General features: G+C 45.6%; 1 protein-coding gene across 2 annotated transcripts in view; it reads left to right on the plus strand.

The window, feature by feature from the left end:
- Positions 1-18,831, plus strand: part of AIFM1 (apoptosis inducing factor mitochondria associated 1) — a 218,338-nt gene that overhangs the window by 34,770 nt on the left and 164,737 nt on the right. For both annotated transcript variants that reach the window (XM_085607644.1, XM_085607643.1), the window contains exons 4-6: positions 1,091-1,120; positions 11,900-11,932; positions 14,209-14,357. In XM_085607644.1, the coding sequence (XP_085463770.1) occupies positions 1,091-1,120; positions 11,900-11,932; positions 14,209-14,357 (212 nt within the window). The remainder of the gene's footprint in view (positions 1-1,090; positions 1,121-11,899; positions 11,933-14,208; positions 14,358-18,831) is intronic.

Raw genomic sequence — 18,831 nt, forward strand, 5'->3', positions numbered from 1 at the left:
TGCAGAGGAGTTCTGTTCTAGTATTATCTGTGCCGAATAGAGGTCTACATAGAAATCCCTAAAGGCGCAAGATATATCCACCTCTCGAGAAAATTCAGACACAGCCTCCCCACGTTGAGGGTTATTGGGACTGGCGCTGCGCGTGCAGTTTGTGCGCTAACAAGCGGCCACACCCGTCTCCTCCTGTGTAAAACATATGTTTTAGACAGAGAGCCGCATATTCATCTCGATCCAGGTCCAAGCTGGCTAAATATACACGCTTTTGAAGTAGATGATACTGGCCCACTCTATTTCAATGGCATCAAAAGAAAAGCTCCTTTCCGTTACTATACCACTGCAGTAACCATAGCTAGATCACCTTCTGTTACTAGGGCATTTTAGTCTGCTGCCCATGGCTGTATCAGTCATTAAATGCCTACTCCAACCTACGATGCACCATCTTTCTCTGTTTGATACACTGTGGGTATTGTTGAAAGAAGTATCTATCATACTCCACCCTGTGCCCCAATCTCATGGAAGACCTATTAAGACCAGTAGGTGGACCTACAGTCGCTATGCTGTGAATTTGCAGGTGGGCAGTGTAACTGGCACATGAGAAAACACTGTGTTTGCTTGCATTTTGACTGAAAACTAATATTGAAAGTGTTGGTGGAAGTTTAGTGCTTGGAAATTATTTTCCTTCTGATGTTTGCAATATCAAGCTCCCATTGTGTTTGGTTACTGATGTCTGTGAGGGTACGTTTTCAACTTAGTAATTAAGTTGTCTTTTGAACTAGCTTTGTATCATTAAATGAATTAACATCTTTGTTGGTAAAAGGGATTGACACTGCTTCCGTCCCGCACCTTCTTGTCCAGTACACCTGTTCGTAGTAGCCTTTATCTTGCTCTGACTTTGGTAACACTCCAAGTTATATATTGAGGACACGGGATGTTCTTAAAATCTATTCTTGTGACCACTCCTGCCATTTTACTTCTGTCTCTGTTACTAATCCACCAGTGCTGGTGCGTGTTTAGATTTCAACAAAACTGATTACTGTGCTGCTTTATCATTGTATGAAGTCATGTCCTTTGTTGTTTGTTTTATCCTTAGTGGAAAAGAAAACGGTTGCACAAGACGAAGGTAAGCTTGATTATTTCAGGAGTAGCTAGATCACACCATTACCTTAATTATGTTTTTTATTCCTATTTTCCTGTAGTCTGTTACATTTCCATCACCTGAATTGTGTATTCCAATTGGATTTCGTAATGTGTGGGATAACAATCCTGTTCTATTTGGGATAATTTATTTTTTCAGCTTTGCGAATGTTTGTTACTCATGAGATAGCATAGCTATTTGCCTATTTTGGTTCTTTCCATTACAGGTAGGGGAAAAGTGTATTAATGTTGTATGCCATTTGAGCCACAAGACAACTTCTCTTTAGGGGAATCCATGATTGACATCTTTTCTAGGATTTTGCTTTCAGAAGCAGCTGTCGACGAAGAATTTGATATTTTTTTTGCATACACATTTCTAAACAAAGCAACTTGTATCAGAAACTTGAAAGAAATTAATATAAAAGTTAGAATGGAAATCTGTATACTTGTATCTGATAGAGACTTTTTGCACAGATTCCTTACCGTAGAACTATCCCCACGTGTCAGACTGGATCTGGAAATTCTTGGGCAGTGCTCCTGCATGCCGTTGAACTCCACGTTGGTGTTGCCAGTGCTGAAAGTGACATACGCGGTACGCAGAGCATGTGCCTGGATCTGTTTTGCACCACCATGAATTTCCCAGAGCTGGAGCGACCCCACCAAACTCTAGTTCTATGAGGTCTGCATCTATTTAAGCAGCCTGATGCCTTTAGAGTGCCTTCAGGCCCCACGGGTTCGGGGGTTGGGAGGGGGGTTGGGGAAGGGCCCTAGTGATTCCCACTGGCAGTTTCGCCTCCTGTGCCAGTCAGTCCCCATGGATCTGGTGTTGGATTTGGAACAACTCTCCCAGCAAGACCATGACCTTCCACAAAGCCAACTCAGTGCCATTGTTCTGAAGCTATCATTATTCGCGATTCTGATACGGATCTAGATTGACGGCGTTTGACGTTGACTCCAGTGCTGGCCATTACCTCCCAGTCAGACCCAGTGCCGCCTTTGTTTAATAGGCCTGTGCAGGGAGACTATTGGTAGGGGTTTGAGGACCCTTATTTATTCCATCATCCTCTAGATGAAACCCGAGGATTACTGGTATGAGGAACTGGCAGATGCCAGTGGGTTAGACATTTTACCGGGCGCTGGTTTGGTCTCTCCTTCTGTGGCTACAGAGGCGGGAGCCTCCTTTGCATTGATGGTGCCGAGGCTCTTCAGCTGGAAGTTACCCTTTACGAATCTCTCCTCCCATTCAACAAAGTCCTCACTGATGTCCTACTTTGGGCCTGGTCCAAGCCCTGCACAGGGGCGCATGTGCATTGGACAATTGTCCACCGCTTTTGCCCTGCTCCTGGGTACCCCAGTTTCCACTACCATCCTCCAACCCCATAGAGCTTGGTGGCTGAAGTCTCCACCTCCAGAATCCACTCCAGCGCGTCCGCAACTGCTCCACCAAAAGACTGGCTACCTATGGCAAGAGGATATTTTTTTTCGCCAGACTACTACTGCGGTTGGTGAACACCGTGTGACTTTTGGGCCGAAACACCCACACTGTGTGGAACTCTAGTGTGCTGCTCATGGTCCTGGATGAGGCCTTATCCAAACCCATCTAAGCAATTGCTTACTGGCGAGATGCAGCAAGGAACCTCATCAGATGTGGGCTGGACATGACTGACTACCTAGGCATTGCATTATCAGTGGCACTGAGATGCCATGCTTGGTTGATAACCACAGGCTTTTTGGAGGATGTCTGAACTTCCCTCATGGTCTTTGAAGGCTCCAAGCTTTTTGGCAAAAAGGCAGACTTCCACGCTTGAGCATTTTAAAGACGGCAGAGCTAGGGCCAGGTCTTTGGGGTTAGCAGGGGCCATGGAGAGGCCCAATCTGCCTTCTGCCCCTTCCATGGCTATGGAAGGGGCTACCAACAACGACCTTTCCTGCCAAGCCACCAATTGCCAGCAGGCTTTGAAGCCTTTTCATGGCCATGGATGTGGTTTTCACTGACCCCATGAGACAACCAGCCAGTGTTCGTGCCAGTCCATCCTCATCAGCTGGAGCCTCAAACCCCCTTTAGTTTGCCCTTATACCAGCATGGGCACACAGTGGTAGGCAGGATCTGCTATCATCTGCCCCACTCGCAATCCATAATCGGACAAGTGGGTTTTGCAAATAGTCCAGAGGGGGCTACTCCATCCCCTTTCTGGAATGCCCCCAACCCTGCCCCCTACTTACCACCAGCTGGCAGAGGACTGTCTCTCCTTGCTCTGTCAGGAAGTGTTGGCCCTATTAGCCAGAGGTGGGTGCCGGCACCAGAAGCAGATTGTGGATGCAATTTCCGCTACTTTCTAGTGCCGAAAAAGGATAGAGGCCTCCATCTGATTTTAATCCTGTGCCTTCTCAACTTGTTCCTGAAAAAAGAAATTCAAGAAGCTTACCTTAGCTCAGGTCCTGTCTGCCCTGGAGACTGGTAGCATTGGACTTGCAGGACCCCTATTTGTACATCCCTTTCTTGCCTGCCCACAGACGTTACCTGTGGTTCAAGGTAGGCCAAGAGCACTTCAGTTGGCTGCACTTCCCTTTAGCCTTACCAGCACCGCCAAGTGTTCACCTAAGTGATGGTGGTGGTTGCAGCACATCCACAGAGGTCAGTGGCTCCAGTCTTTTCCTACCTCAACAATAGGTTGTTTAAGGTGGGCTCACCCCAAGCAGTTGCCTGCCATGTCTAGATTGCAGTGGAACACCTGCTTTTGCTGAGTTTCACTCTAAAATTGCCGAAGTCAGACCATACTCCCTCTCAAATGCTCCCCTTCATCACAGCTGTTCTGGACACAGTGCAGTTTGGGCCTATTTGCCCAAATGTTGAGTCCATAATATTTGGACTATGATTCCAATGTTTCAGCCACTATCCTGGATTTGGTTGACTGACTCTGAGGCTGTGGGCCTTATGGCCTCCTGGATCCTGCTAGTGGCACATGTGGGTTATGCAGTGGGATCTGAAGTCCCAGAGAGCGCAGCCTCGGGGTTATCTCTCCGACCTGGTCCATATATCTGAGGGAACTGCAAAAGTCCTACAGTGGTGGCTGACTAACTGCGATTTGGTCAGAGGGAGACCTTTCTCCCTTCCCCAAACAGAGCTCACTGTAGCCAGTGATGTCACTCCTGGGCAGGGGTGGAGATCAGAGGACTCTGGTTTCTGATGGAGTTCAGGCTCCACATCAACCTACCATTGAAAGCCTTTCTTCCTTGATCAAGGGAAGGCAGGTGTTCACGGACAACACCGCAGACTTGTGGTACTGCAACAAACAAAGCAGGGTGGACTTGTTGACCTTTTGTCAAGAGGCCCTGCCCCTCTGGACATGGCTGAAATGTCAGGGCATTTACATCTGGGTTCAACAGCTGGTGGGCTCTCGGAACGTTGGAGCAGACAAACTCTGCCGTCGATGCCTAGTAGATCACGTATGGCATCTCCATCCAGAGGTGGTGCAAGATCTCTCCCGATTGGGGAGAATTTTGGTTAGATCTGTGTACACGCAATACCAGCAGTTCTGTGCAATGGAGTTTTGCTCGAAGATGCTTTTCGTCTCGAGTAGAGTACAGGCCTCCTGTATGCTTTCCCGCCGATTCCACTCCTGGTCAGAGTTCTCAAGAAGATCAGGAACAATCATGCCCAACTCATTTTTGTGGTTCCAGATTGTACACGGAGAGTCTGGCATCCAACATCAGAGGATGAGCATCGGTCCTCCCATCAGGCTGCCCATTCAGGAGGTTCTTCTGTCGCAGCAGCAGGCGCAGGGTCCTGCATCCAGGCCTGCATACCCTCAGCCTTCATGTGTACAGTTTGAGCAGTGACATTTGACAGGTTTCAACCTTCCTCCTGAAATGGTTGGTTATTCTGGCAGCCAGACGTCCCTCCACCAACATACCTGCTGTTGGCACAAATTTATGACATGGTGTGCAGCCAAGAACATTGATCCTCTTTCTACACCCCTCTCCCTAGTTTTATTATTTATTCTCTCTGGCCAAGCAGGGCTCTGCTGTGGGAACTGTTTAAGTTTATTTTTCAGCCATATCAGCTTTCTTGTGGTTGCTGAACCAACTGTTGTGACTAGGACCTCAACATGTATTCTCTCCAAGACCATTTTCTTGTCCCAGTGGAATCTCAATCGGATCTTAACGTTTCTGCACGCCCTTCAAGCCCCGGCTCAACTCCCTAATTTGCCATCAAACTGCTATTTTTTGGTGGCCATAACATCGGCCAGGAATTTCAGCGAACTGCAAGCACTCTCTGGCAAGAAAGTTGTGCAAGGAGGATGCGCATAAATGCCTCCTTCCTTTCAAAGGTTGTGACACCCTTTCACATAGGCTAGAATATCACCATACCTACCGTCTTTGCTCCGCCTCACCCTTTTAAGGAAGAGGAGAGACTCCACCCCATGGACTCACTAACAGCAATGTTGTTCAACCTTGATCGTGCAAACGAGTTCCACTGTTAACTGGGTATGTCAGGGCGAAGAATAAAAAAAGCTGTGCGGAAACAAACCATCTTACAAAGGGAAGTGCTCGGTATAAAAATCTGCTACGCATTGATCAAGGAGCAAACCCCTGAGGGCTTGCATGCTGATTCCACCCGAGCCAAGGCTGCGACCACTGCATTAACTTGCTTAGTCCTTGTCCTGCACATCGGTCAGGCAGTAACGTGGGCATCATTGCACATGTTCACCAAACGTGTCTAGGCAATCCGGTCCATTGTGCTGAGCAGTTTGCCCGTTCAGTCATACAGGACTTTTTGGTCTAATCTGCCCACAGACCAATGTCTGCATGGTATTACTTGGGTATCTATTCTAAGGCAAGTAATCTGCATCTAGAAGTCTCTGTCAGTTGAACACGTTACTTACCTTCGGTAAAGCCAATACTAGTTGAGACTAGCTACAGATGCCTCATCGATCCTCCCGCTCTGCCAATTGATTTCTGTGTGGGGTTACCCTTTTGAGGCCCTTAGCACTGCACACCAGTACATCAGCATTCTTCGTGACTCATCGCTTCTGGCGTGGAAAGACTTTGTAGGTACAGTGCACATCACTTGCGGCGCGGCCAAAAGTGCTAATTCTGAGGTGATTGACACCACCTACCAGCGTGCAGGTATATTGCTAAAAAAATTGCTGAATGCTGTCTGAAGCCTATGGACAATTATTAGGTAAGGAATCTTCAGCTAAATAGGCTCTACCAGAAAATACATCATCAAAGGTAAATAACTTGTTCAACAGCACACTGCTGTTCTACTTAAGAACCAATGCACAATATGTATGACATTTGTAGGAAAGTCCGCCTTTTTCACAAGGTCACACCCATTTTTTGCCTGGTACATGATGTGATTTCGACTAAAAGTGCACTGGGTTTCTGCTAACCAAGTCCTCAATGTACGAACTCTTTTCCCAAAAATGTGCAATTGTTCCCCCAATTGACAAAACCTTTAGCACCCTCTGTAAGTACCTAAAAATGGTACCCTGCTACCTAGGGCCTGATGTACTAAAGGGGGTCCATGAGAGCTGCAGCAGGAATTGCTAAGGGACCCCTCACGAAGCACATGCAAGACTGCCATTGCAGGCAGCGTGTCTTGGTGCAAGCAAAAATGAAAACCCAACCTATCACACATCCCTGTGTGCCATATGCCCTACCACTGCATGTAATATTTGTAAGCCACCCATGCAGCAGGCCTAACTGCCCTAAGGCAGGGTGCTGAATATTACATGTGAGTGCACACTTGCATGAGCAGATATGCCCTTTTGCTGTTCTGTCCTATTACTGCCAGTACAAGTGACCAGGGAATCCATTTTAAAACAAAAACACTGTTACTGTTGAAAATGAGTTCCTCATCTACAGGATGGCTTCACTGAAAATAGGGGTGACTGGTAACAAACGTCTTGTATTAGTAAGCCTACACTGAAGCAAGTGGTGGATGTACCAAAACATGCACCCAGCGGGCACCTTGGACGAGCCCCCTGAAAACCTACCGGCCTCTGCTGTCCCTGCTGACTGGTTTCTACCAGCCTACCTCCGGAGATGCTGTTCTGACCTCCTAGGGTGAGAGCCTTTGCTCTCAGGTAACACAGATGAAAAGCCTGTCTGGGAACAGGGTGTAAGCCCACCTCCAACAGGATGACCTGCTGATTAGCATCCTTGGGCCGGCAAGCTTCAAAGAAGCTGCTGCCTTTGGAATGCAAATCTGGCTCCCTCACAGAGAGAAGGTCACAACCCCTGCCCAGAGCCCACCTTGGCACCTGGACAGGTGAGAAACGTAGCTAGTCAGGTAGGCATGCCACCTCCAGGCTAGTACGGTTGGCTACTGTGAGGAGGACACGGTTTTTCAGAAGTAGCCATATTTGTGATGGCATACTTAGGAATTCTGAGACATGGTTATGCCCATTTCCCAAAGGAAGTGTTCATATAGGGGGCATATTGAGCCCATTGGTACTACTCTGCACTCCCCTAACATCCCTAAATTCAGTATTTCGGGGAGCCCTTGGCACCAGAGAAGCAGATCCTGATGAACTAAGAAGATGACACCGAAGAGCTGCAAAAGCAGAGAGGAGAGGAGCAGCAGCTGACCTGGTACCAACCCTGCCAGCCTGTTTGCATCCCTTGTAGAAAACTGTGCCAAAGTAGATTTGTCCTGCTGCTGTTGACTCCAGAAACCTGGGAGGACTGCTTTGAAAAAGACTCAATATCTCCCGTGAACAGCGGACATGTTCTGAAGTAACTCCAAAAGAAAAGACTCTGAGGCATCCGGAACTGCCAAACCCGACCCCTGAAGCCACCACTGCACCCCTCGCCTCCAGCCCTAGTTAAAGTGGGTCACCTGTGTCAACAAGGTCTCCAGCCCTCCAGACATAGAGTTCATTGTGGTTTCACCCCTCCTTTACTCCGCAATGTTATCCTGCTGCCTTTGCACGCAGGCCCCCACACCTCTCCGGTAAGGAAAAACCCGTCACCCCTGGACCTTGGAGAAGAGGATCAAAGGGGTCCCGTCCCCCCTCCACCCTCCCATCCCCGAGCATCGCAAGGCATAAACCCACGTTCTGGTTCAGCCCCACTTGCCGCCTGGCCGGAGTCTTAAGCCTCTTTCCGCATTGACTAACCCTCATTGAAATACATTGGGCTTCCGATGCTGTTTTGCACCCTGCACCCGGCTGCCTCCAAGCTGCTAGTGGTGTACTGCTGGTGCTGCCTTTGACCTTGCCCACCACTCCGCTTAACTCCTGGAGATTGATCTTGTAAGTCGCTGTACTATACCTGTTTGCAGAACTTGTGCTTCCTTCCATTGGATAACATTGCAGAAATTTGAAATACCACTGTGTCTACTTTTTAAAGAGAAAAGAATTTATATTTAAAAATGTGCTTACCTGAACGATTTTTCCCTGATGCCTAAACATATATAAAGGTATTTGGTATTTTTATAAATTGGTTTGGATCTCCTCCTTGAGTTCTGTGTGTGATTTATTAAATATTGTGTGTACTTGCAAATGTCTTGCACTCCTCTGTGTTAAGCCTTATGCTGCTCAACCACACTACGTCCTAGCAGAGCACTTTGGAATTGTATAGCAAGCCCCTGCCCACTCATTAGGGAACCGCTGAACTCTTTGCACCTTATATCAGATATTTGATATATCACATACAGAGCCAGCTTCCTACAATGAATATGCCTCGTTACCATGCATGCTTTTTTTACGCATGCCATTACTCCGCAAGTCGGAACACCGACTTGCTCTGGGGTGGGGGAGGGGAGGCTGGATGTTGGAATAGTATAATTTACTATTCTAATTCCATTCTGTGCAACAGTAGGGAAGGTGTTGAATTTTAAATCCAACACCTTCGTTCTCCTTGAGCAAGTAATTGTTCCTACGTGCGGAGTAATGGCATGCGTTGTAACAATGCTGTTGTTGTAACGACCACATTGTAACAACCGCGTTGTAATGACATGCGGTGTTCTGGTTTTGGGGTAAACAATGTTTACCTCCAACAACATTGTAAAATGCTTTTTATAGCTTTTTAGCACCACTTCTCAAATTCTCATCCTCCATATGCTCCCGCTCTAATCACTAGTTTAACACTTAAACAAATCCATAATTAAAGTGGCATTGTAACTCTAAAATAAAAATTGAGTTTTACAAATGCATAAAAACGTGAAAACTGACACAATATTTAATGAACGGACAATAACATGAGCTGAGCACTTTCCAAATTGTGCACTTGTGAGTTAGCTAAGCACTTGGAGAGTGTGCAACAGCTTAGATATGTGGCAAGGCAAAGCAACCTTCGCTTTGAGAACCAAAGAATGTAATATGCACTTGCTTGGTAAATCAACCTGTCTTGTTTATAGTGAGTCAGTTGATGGTGAATGGCAACCTACCGACTGTGTACACAAGTCTACACATGTTGCATGCAAAGACATATTTCCCTCACTAGAAGCTGCTATTCCTGGACACCTTGATAGTTTCATATATCCATGTCAACTTTCTGGGAAGCCAGTTCAGAACAAAGAGTACTACGAATAGGTATAATTTGCCACCGCCTTCACACAGGCATGTTCTACACCAGTGCAAACGCATTTTCATAGTATATAGAAGGTTCATATAATCCAGTTATGATGAAATTAATGCATACATTAAAGATCTGACACTTTGAGAGACTCCGGTTTGCAAGTGGTTGATCTTTTTAGGCCTGCAATGCTGGTTAACCTTTGCCTGTACAAGGTAATTCTAAGTAACAACTACGGACTTAAAGACCTCCACTCTGTATGCATCTGCTTAAAGAGCACTGGAGTAACCTACAGGCAAGGCCAGCCAGCAAAGAGGTAAAATATGCTGCTGCAAGAGCATATCCTTTTATTAGAAAGAGCCAAGAGAAACACAAACCAAAATAAAAAATGATGTCTAGTTAGCCTTTTGTAGGCATCCAGGGAGCTTGGGTCTGTGTGTAGAGTCTGCTTGGAAAGTAGGGAGAGACTGTGCAGTGATAGGGGAAAGTATGCTCTAAAATAGAAATTGTAACCCGTTTGCCTTTAGTTCCCCTCCCCACAACCTTTTCTGTGTTACATTTGTGAGAGGAAATAACTGCCTGCACAGGAGAGGGGATTCAAAACACACGCTGGTGATAAGGGGCAATAAATGAGCAAGTCGTGACTGAGGACTACATTAGCACCAATATCTCCTGACCCAGAAGAATCTGATGGGGTTCCTCTCTGGCTGGCTACAAGGCAGAACAGGAATGAAGGAGGTGTCCAGGGGGAACCAACACCAAGCTCATCCTAATGGATGGGCAACACACAAATATTATTTGTCAGGAGAATTTACTCTACCTCATAAGCCGTCCTTGCCATTTTAGCCCTCACTGTTTCTCTTTAGAGGTGCAATCTGAGGCCTGGTGTTTCCTTTACCATTATGAAACTGGGTATCGCATGCTCTTATGTAGTCTTCCATTACCTCACAGAGACAGAATACAAGTGAAAGGGTGTACACCTCATCTGATCAGTAGGCACACTGATCAGACAGAAAAGCCAAAGACTCCAGGTGGGGAGATCATGCTTAGTATAACTGACAAAGCTGCTAACGGCGAGTGGGCACCTCAACCAGTAAGAGCACTGCAGTGCGAAACCCGCAATATCCCCCACTGGATGGTTAATGCTAGTGGTCAATTGTGTTGCCCACCACTTCGGGGTGTCCGGTGTAACCTGGTTGTGGTCCCCTCAGCATCCACTGCCAGCTGTAGAACTCACTGTAGGGGTGGGTTACTACAGCTAGGCCATGGAGGTCTGTCCCTGCCTCTCATTACCAACCTAGTGCTCATCTAGCCACTCCTTGGGTACCAGAGGATTTGTCCAGTGAGGAACCATCCAAGGTTGGGAACCTCCCAAAAGATCACATTCACCCTGACTCTCCCCATGACTGTAGAGTGCCAGGGCTGTAGTCTAACACCCAAGGCTAATATGTCTTGAACATTTTTACTTCGAGCCAGCCAGGGGCCCATCCACTTGGTCACTCACCTAGCCCATCCCACACATAAAAGCCACTCATGGCTACTGTGAAGGAAACCTGTGTTCAGTAGGGATGGTGTACCTGCATCCTGACTCATGGCTATTGAACCTCAATCATTTGTGTACCTGAACAACACTTTTTGAGGAGGTCCCATGCCCATTTGTCAGCGTGACATTATGTTTTCACTATCTGTTGTGAATTGAAAAAAATCTAACTTAATTAGATACGTGGAATGTTATTAATTATAAAATATTTTCTAAGTAGAATAAGAGCTAAGCAATTGTTACTCCAAATTAAAATAGAAGCATCGAAAAAAAAATCGTGGCTTAAATTTTTCCTCAACCGTCCCTTTCCTGTTTGCCACTGACCTGTATTGTCCATCAAAGCTCGTTGTGATGTTCTAACAAGAATATTGCAATGCGTTCAGATCTGTTTCACTGGTCGCATTAATAAAAGCTGTGCTTTGTTTGCAGCTGACACTTTACATTTTACTCATCTGCTTTGAAAGGGAAGGATTTGCTGTCATGTTAACTGTAACCTTCACTTCCACTTCGTTGTGAACTCCGTCGCTGCTGTGCTTGCTGCTGTCTGGTCAGAAACAGTGTTGTTATTATTGCCTTGTTTGTAGACTTTTAATTTCTTTGCTATTACACCAATCCTGCTGAAATATTCTTCACTGTATCTACTGCTTGTCTACCACAGGCTTATTCAGCATCCTTTTCTTTCTTTCTTTTCTTTTAAAGAAAGCAAAGCGGATGTACCAGCAGAGACGGAAGGTAAAGATTATTTATTTATGTACACATATATGTAACTATATCTCTGTGTGTGTGAAACATGAGTCTGTATCCTGTCCTCATACATTTTTCAGTTTTATTTTAAGAACCTTCAGGTTCTTAGAACCTTGTTGTACCTGAATGTAGTAGTATTTGTTATCCATAAGAAGTAGGCCCAAATTTAAAGATGGCTATTCTTGCATATATCTGAATAGAACCTCAACTACAGGATCCGGATCAACCTTATGAGTACATGGCGAGAGTAGCAAAGGCCACATTTTAACAGGTGATAGATGAAAGCTTTGACTTTAGTTTAAACGGACGTTGAATGTCAAAAGCATAAAATTACTAGGAGCAAATTACTTTGTAGCTCAAACGTGGTGGAGCATTGCTTAGGTTATTAGTGTTTAGCCATGACAATTTACTTACAGTTTCTTTTTAGCTAAATGATTTGGTATCAGCTTGCCCTTTCAGTTGTCTCTGATCTATCAAAAGTGAAGCACTACAGTGTTTTGGCTTCTAGATTCATCTGGCTAGAAGACCACCAAAATGAGTTGAAAAGATGGCGTAAAAGGCCAAATCTTCTGTCAGGTGTGTACTTTTATGCTACACTACACTTGCCACCATTGTCTACATTATGTATAAAGAGATCTTATTGACAGTTGGAAATCTTCTGATATTGGTACAGCATTTGTACCAGAGAATTTCTGTTATCATGCGTCTACTTTTGTTAAAGTTTAGTGACGACAGTATGTGATTTATGGCTGACTTTAGGCCTCCAAACTAACCTTACGGCACATAGTCAAACTGCATCTGGTCCTTTTTGATCTTGTTTAAGCAGTGCATTAAGACTTCCACATGTGCATCCCTTTTATGAGAACAGCAAAAGAAAGAATGCAGGTTTGTGGTTGCCCTTACCTGTACCAAATCTCTTGGAATACGAATCTCCTGAGTGTTTACTGATACTGGTGCAGCCTGTTCAATTTGTGCTGCCTCTCTAGTAACTTGAAAAAACAACAAAGGTACTGGTGAGCAAGTGATCACTACTCTAGGCCGTTTACACTACATTGTTTTTTGCTGACTGTGCAGTTACAGAAGAAGGCAAGATGAAAATAAATGTTGGATTTCCTTCAAAAGAGACTACCCGGCCTGCATTGCTAGCCCACATCTTTCTGAACAGGATAACATGCAACCACAGTTGCCTTTTGGTCTTATTTGGGCCTCATGGGTGAAGTGCCATTTAAGCCCCCAAAAACCTGCCACCTATGCCAGGGCATACCTGTACCACTCAGAGCATCTTATTAAGTAAAGGGAAAAAGCGAGGTTAGAAAGACTTGGGTCCTGATTACGATTTTGGCAGTGTGTGCATTGGGCCGCTACGCCTGTGCCCCGCTCCCACACAGCCAAACTGGACCGCCGTCTGACTGCTAGATCACGAGTTTCCTCGAGTTCTGGCGGACGGTCCTTTGATGGTCCTTAGAAAGGCACCACAATAGGAGCAAAGTCCGTTCCTGCATTGCTTGGACTGTGCAGTCCATGCTATGCAGGAAAGGGGGCACATGCACACAGGGAGGCACACCATGTGCCCCACTTCATGTATCCTCAGGCCCAAAGTCAACCGGGGGCTCTGCAGGCCCCCTTATTTTTCTCACCACCAGCATTTTCATGACGTGAGCACTGCCATGAGAGCGCTGGTGGTAAGGAAACGCGTAATATGCTTGGCGGTGCTGCAGGGGCATGCCAATCATATTGCAGCCTCAGACCGCAGCTTCACTGCTAGGGATTGCGGTTCCCCAGCGTTTGCGGTGGTCCCATGTCGGTCCAACCACCAGAGTCGTTATACGGCATTCGGACCGCCACCGCTGTGCCACTGTGGGTTTGGCAGCCCACAGACCGCCAAACTCATAATTAGGCCCTTAATCTTCCACCCTGTTAATTACTCTGGTCACATGTCACTCCATTGTTTATTTTGACTCCATTGCAGAAGACAATAAGTTTTGTTCGTCATTTCCAGCCCTAGGTGTGTGTGGACACTTTATTTGGTGGACCATTGAATTATGATCTTTTTGTGTTGGTCAGTAACAGATATTCATCCCTATTTCTTTACTTGCAATATACTAGAGAATTGCTTTGGTGTCTTTACAATGCAACATTTGACTTGTCACATCCTTGAAAATCTTCGACTGCTTTGCTTACTTGAATGATTAAAAGGTACCATCTATCTGCTGATGAATGTAGTACTAGACCTTGCTCAGAACTATTGTTGCACTCTTTTACAGCTTCATCACAATCCTCTGAAGCTTCACCAGAAGTGGATGTCATTTCCCGTCCAGAGATTCCTACACATGCACCGTTCCTGCTCATAGGGGGCGGCACCGCTGCTTTTGCTGCAGCCCGTTCAATTCGAGCTCGGGATCCTGCTGCAAGGGTAAGCACTGTAGTACCATTGTTCCAGGATCGTGTCTGTGGGCTTTGTACATGGCGTAGCTCAACTCAGACTCTTTTGACTACAGATTACTGCTTGAAAGCAAGCTGGAAAAAAGCAGGCAATTAAGTAAGTCAACCAGTGAGAACTTGTGGAACACCATTAATTGATGCCGCGTGGTTTAGGGTGAGGATTCTGACAGCTTCCACACAGTCCTCTCAGGATATTAGGTAAACTAATTTTGTGGAGAGAAATTTCATAATGTCGTCAGGACATTGTTTAAAGGATCCATTAATGCCATATTACACTGTTTAGCTAAAGCATTTCACACAGCTCAGATTGGAAAATTTACACGTGTTTCACTTGCCGGTGATCAGCAAAGTAATATTGAAATCCCAAGAAAGGTAATTTATTGATTCATTTTAATGGTTTGTATTCATCACTGGCCACTTAAGGGCAAATGATTGAGAAATGTCACTGAACAGACAAGCTATCCTATCACAGACTAATACTCCTATTTGCAAATAGGCTTTCATTCTTATAGCAACATGTGGAAACCTATTCTGTCAAACAACTGTTTGTGTTTTTAATATGTACATTTAGTACAATCAAAATATTTACAGACCATGAGCTATTATTTCATGGGTGTACATTCAGACTGTTCCAAAGTGATTGCATTTTTTTATACAAACTTTATTGGTGTTTCTCAGACACCTGCAGCATGAGGTATTATTGCATTTTTGTTGTTGTTACAATTCGGACATCAAGGTCCGATAAACATTTTTCTCTGACATTTTAATCTCAAAACAATTACTGCAGTGTACATAATATAGTATTCAACACTCATGGTGTTTGATACATATTTGTGCAACGTTTGTCATTTTAATTTGAAAAAAGGAACTATGAAGCTCCCTCCTGCCATCATATCCCCCCCCCCCAACCCCCACTGGTGGTTACCTTTGTGCATGAGTGATGTCTATGGTGTTGCTTACGTAACTCTCATGGAGTCGAATTTTACATAGTCACTGACTCGGCATGAGCTTTATAGGTGTCCGGGGGGGGGAGCCTCCTGGTGTCCAAGGGAGGATGCATCTGGTACGGGACGTGTATGTCTGTCTTGCTAATTAGGGGTGCATCTTTATGCCATTGTGCACATCATCTAGGCTTTCCTAATGCCTACTTAGACTGTTTAGTGAAGCCAGGGGTGAGAGTGTATATGTTCAGGTATTCCGTAGATCCAGAGTTTTTAAAGCTTCCAGGAAAGTATCCCATTCCGTCGCTATAGGTATCTTCCCCAGGCCCCTTATACCTCTATGCGGAGTGCCCCACTTTCTGCCTTTCCCCATTGTATAACATCTTCTCGCCAAGTCGAGATATTTGAAGGAGATGCAGATTTCCACTGTTTCATTAAGCATCTCACGAGAAGAAGCCTCAAATCTGCAAACTTAGACTGACCGTTACTTCCCCTATAGCAGTATCTACTTGTGACCCGTAGGATGATCCAAAGTGATTAAATAAGGATAAAGGAAAGACCTAAGAAACCAAGAACCAACATTATGGGTGAAAAACCCCAGCCCCTCATAATCGAGTGATCTTCAACGCGTTGCAGAGGACCACCAAACGTTTCTTACTGGTAGAACAAACCCATCGCCCTCCATCTTGGAGGGCAGAGCGAGTTTGATTTGTCTCTGTCAAAAAACCTCCAATAGTGGTTTTCACAACTCTTCGAATCTCAGGTGGATGCCTTCTAGGTTGCTCAGTAGCCATTGCATAGCTAATAAGGCCCACCATCTATGGTACCATTGAAAATAATCCAGCTTTACATTGCAGTAACGATTTAAATTTTCCCTCTTGGAACATATCAGAAGTGCAGCATATACCATTCAAAGGAAGGTGTTCTTCGTAAATTCAGGTTTATGGTATAGTGGCGTTTTTTTTTTTTTTTAAACAAATTTGTTCTTGGGAATGAGCAGAGAATGTAAAGGGTGCAAGTTGATTTTTTTGGATTGCATGCAAAAATGTATATTTATTGAACTATTCTGGTTTGATTAAAAGATTCTTGTAAGATTTGTTGAAAGGTAGTTTCTGCATTTTGGGTTTTCAGTGGCTGTGTGGATTCTTGCCTTCAGAATATTGACATGAAATTTAATTAAATTTTAATTTGTTAAACGTGCTCTACTAACCAGGGGTGTCTAAGCGCTATTGCTCTAGAAGAAGAAAGAATTAAATACACTGACACTGTAAGAAGGTACCATATTGCTGAGAGTGGGGTCGTTTTCTTGTTTGTTTATTTAAGCTATAGACAAATAGCTAATATCTAATTCCTGGGTTTTTTCATATTGCAGTTTTGTGGGATTCCAATTTTATTTTTTATAAATAGCACCTGACACACAAATGCAACCTTTACTTCTCCCTTACTCTTAATACACTTATTATTATTTTTTTTTTTATTAAGAGGTTTTTTTTGTAACTTATTTTTATTGACATTTTCACAGTTCACATACTGTACATTATACAGATCCATCGAGCCGTTATGCCATATAGTACAGCATGCAGTATCACACATCACCTGCATAGACTAGTGAATCATCAGCGGGAGAAAAAAAACGCTCAAATACATCATGATGTCTGTACCCTATTGGCTCTGATACATGATATGTCACGTGAACTGGGGTGTAACACAGGTATAAACTAGGGGATGGGCATGGAAGATCATATCCAGTTGTCGCCAACGAGTGCATTAAACGTCGTATGGGTATGGCGCCTCTATGATTCGTGATTACATATCCTCTTAGGTTCGACCTGCAACTGCGATGATATACCCAATTCTGGGGCCTTGTACGTGATCACGTGGTCGGGATAACATGAGATTGGTCGGTCGGATAGGGTCTGTAACTGCGCTTGCAGGGCTGACAATGTGGGTGGGTCGTCTGTGGGGTTCGCGCCCGGGGTTAGCTGCTTGAAATGATTTATTAACATGGCCCATTCCATAGATATAGTGTTTTTGCGGACCCCCCTCACCTCTTCCTCCCGCAATGTCTCCTCCGCTGCCGCCCATTTGTGTGTGGCTCCCACCCAAGCCGCCAACGGAGGGCCGGTGGGGGAACGCCAGTGCATGGCGATGCTGCGTTTGGCTAATAGCACCGCTAGGGAGAGGAAACGAGTCCGCACCTTGTGCTGCTTGCTTGCGCGAAAGATGCCTAGGGCACTGGCCTCCCATGTGTTCATGCAGGTTAGCCCTGTAAGGTCACCCATAGCAGTGTGAATGTTTTGCCAAAAAACTTTGATGATAGAGCAACTCCAAAACATGTGTTGGAAATCTGCATCCTGCGCATGACATCTGGGGCAAAGGAACTGCGTGTCGGGGTAGAATCGTTGGAGGCGTGCAGGTGTTAAATAAGCCCTGTGCAGTATGTAATATTTAATGTTTTTAAAGCGTGCGTTTCTAGATACCTTTTTGGGGTACTCCAATGCCCTCTCCCACTCCTTCTCGTGAAGCACGCGCCCAATTTCAGTCTCCCATGTGGCCCGCAGGGTATCCAGTGGTTTGTTGGTCAGTTCTCGTATGGCTTTATAGAGCCATGTAGTTAGATGGCGCCCCACTTCCATGTGTAGAAGCGTGTGGAGAACTGGATGTGTGTGCGGTTCCCCCCTGGCAAGGTCCTGGTGTGGTCGGTAGCTATCTAGTAGTTGGCGGTGAAGCAGGAACTGCCCCGGGGAAGGTAGTATTCATCCACAAGACTGCGGAATGGTCATAGCTGCCCGTCCTCAAAAAGGGATTCCATCTCTGTAATGCCACAAGATGTCCACGTGCGCAGCACGCTGTTTGTGTAATAGTGTTCCCGTTTGGGCCATCCCACCAAAGTGAGTAAAGGGGAGTACAATGGGGTCCCCGGGGACATGCGGTGAATTCTCTGCATGCACCTACGTGCCACCGCCACCTGTAGTGGGTAGGTACGTTTCGGTTTAGTGCCTGGGAGTAGTAGGCGTAGGATCTCTGGAACCGATATCCGCCCTGCGGTGGTGTGAGTTTCCACAGTGTACCTGTCTGCCGTCCAGTGAGAAAGCCACTGCAGCTGCGCCGCCAAAAAGTAGGCCTCGATTGAGGGAGCTCCCAAGCCACCCTGTGTGGTGGGCAACTGCAATTTTTTCAGAGCTATTCTGTGTCTGGCAGACCCCCAAATTAGTGCACTGAGGAGGGAGTCCAAGTCATGAAAAAAGGCTCTGGGCGGGATTACTGGCAGATTGGTAAAGAAGTATAACAATCGTGGGACCATAATCATTTTGGCCAATGCCACTCGCCCAATTGGGGCCAGCGGAAGGCTCTTTCAAAATCCAACTGTAGCCCTAATGCCCGCCAATGCCCTGTTATGGTTACCCTCGAACATATCTGTGGAGGAGTGATAGAGACGGATCCCAAGGTACCGAGGGGCCTCCGCACTCCAGGGCACTCGTTGAGCACCCAGTCTAACCTCCT

This window comes from Triturus cristatus, chromosome 5_2, assembly GCF_964204655.1.
Source record: "Triturus cristatus chromosome 5_2, aTriCri1.1, whole genome shotgun sequence".
NCBI classification, from domain to species: Eukaryota; Metazoa; Chordata; class Amphibia; order Caudata; family Salamandridae; genus Triturus; species Triturus cristatus.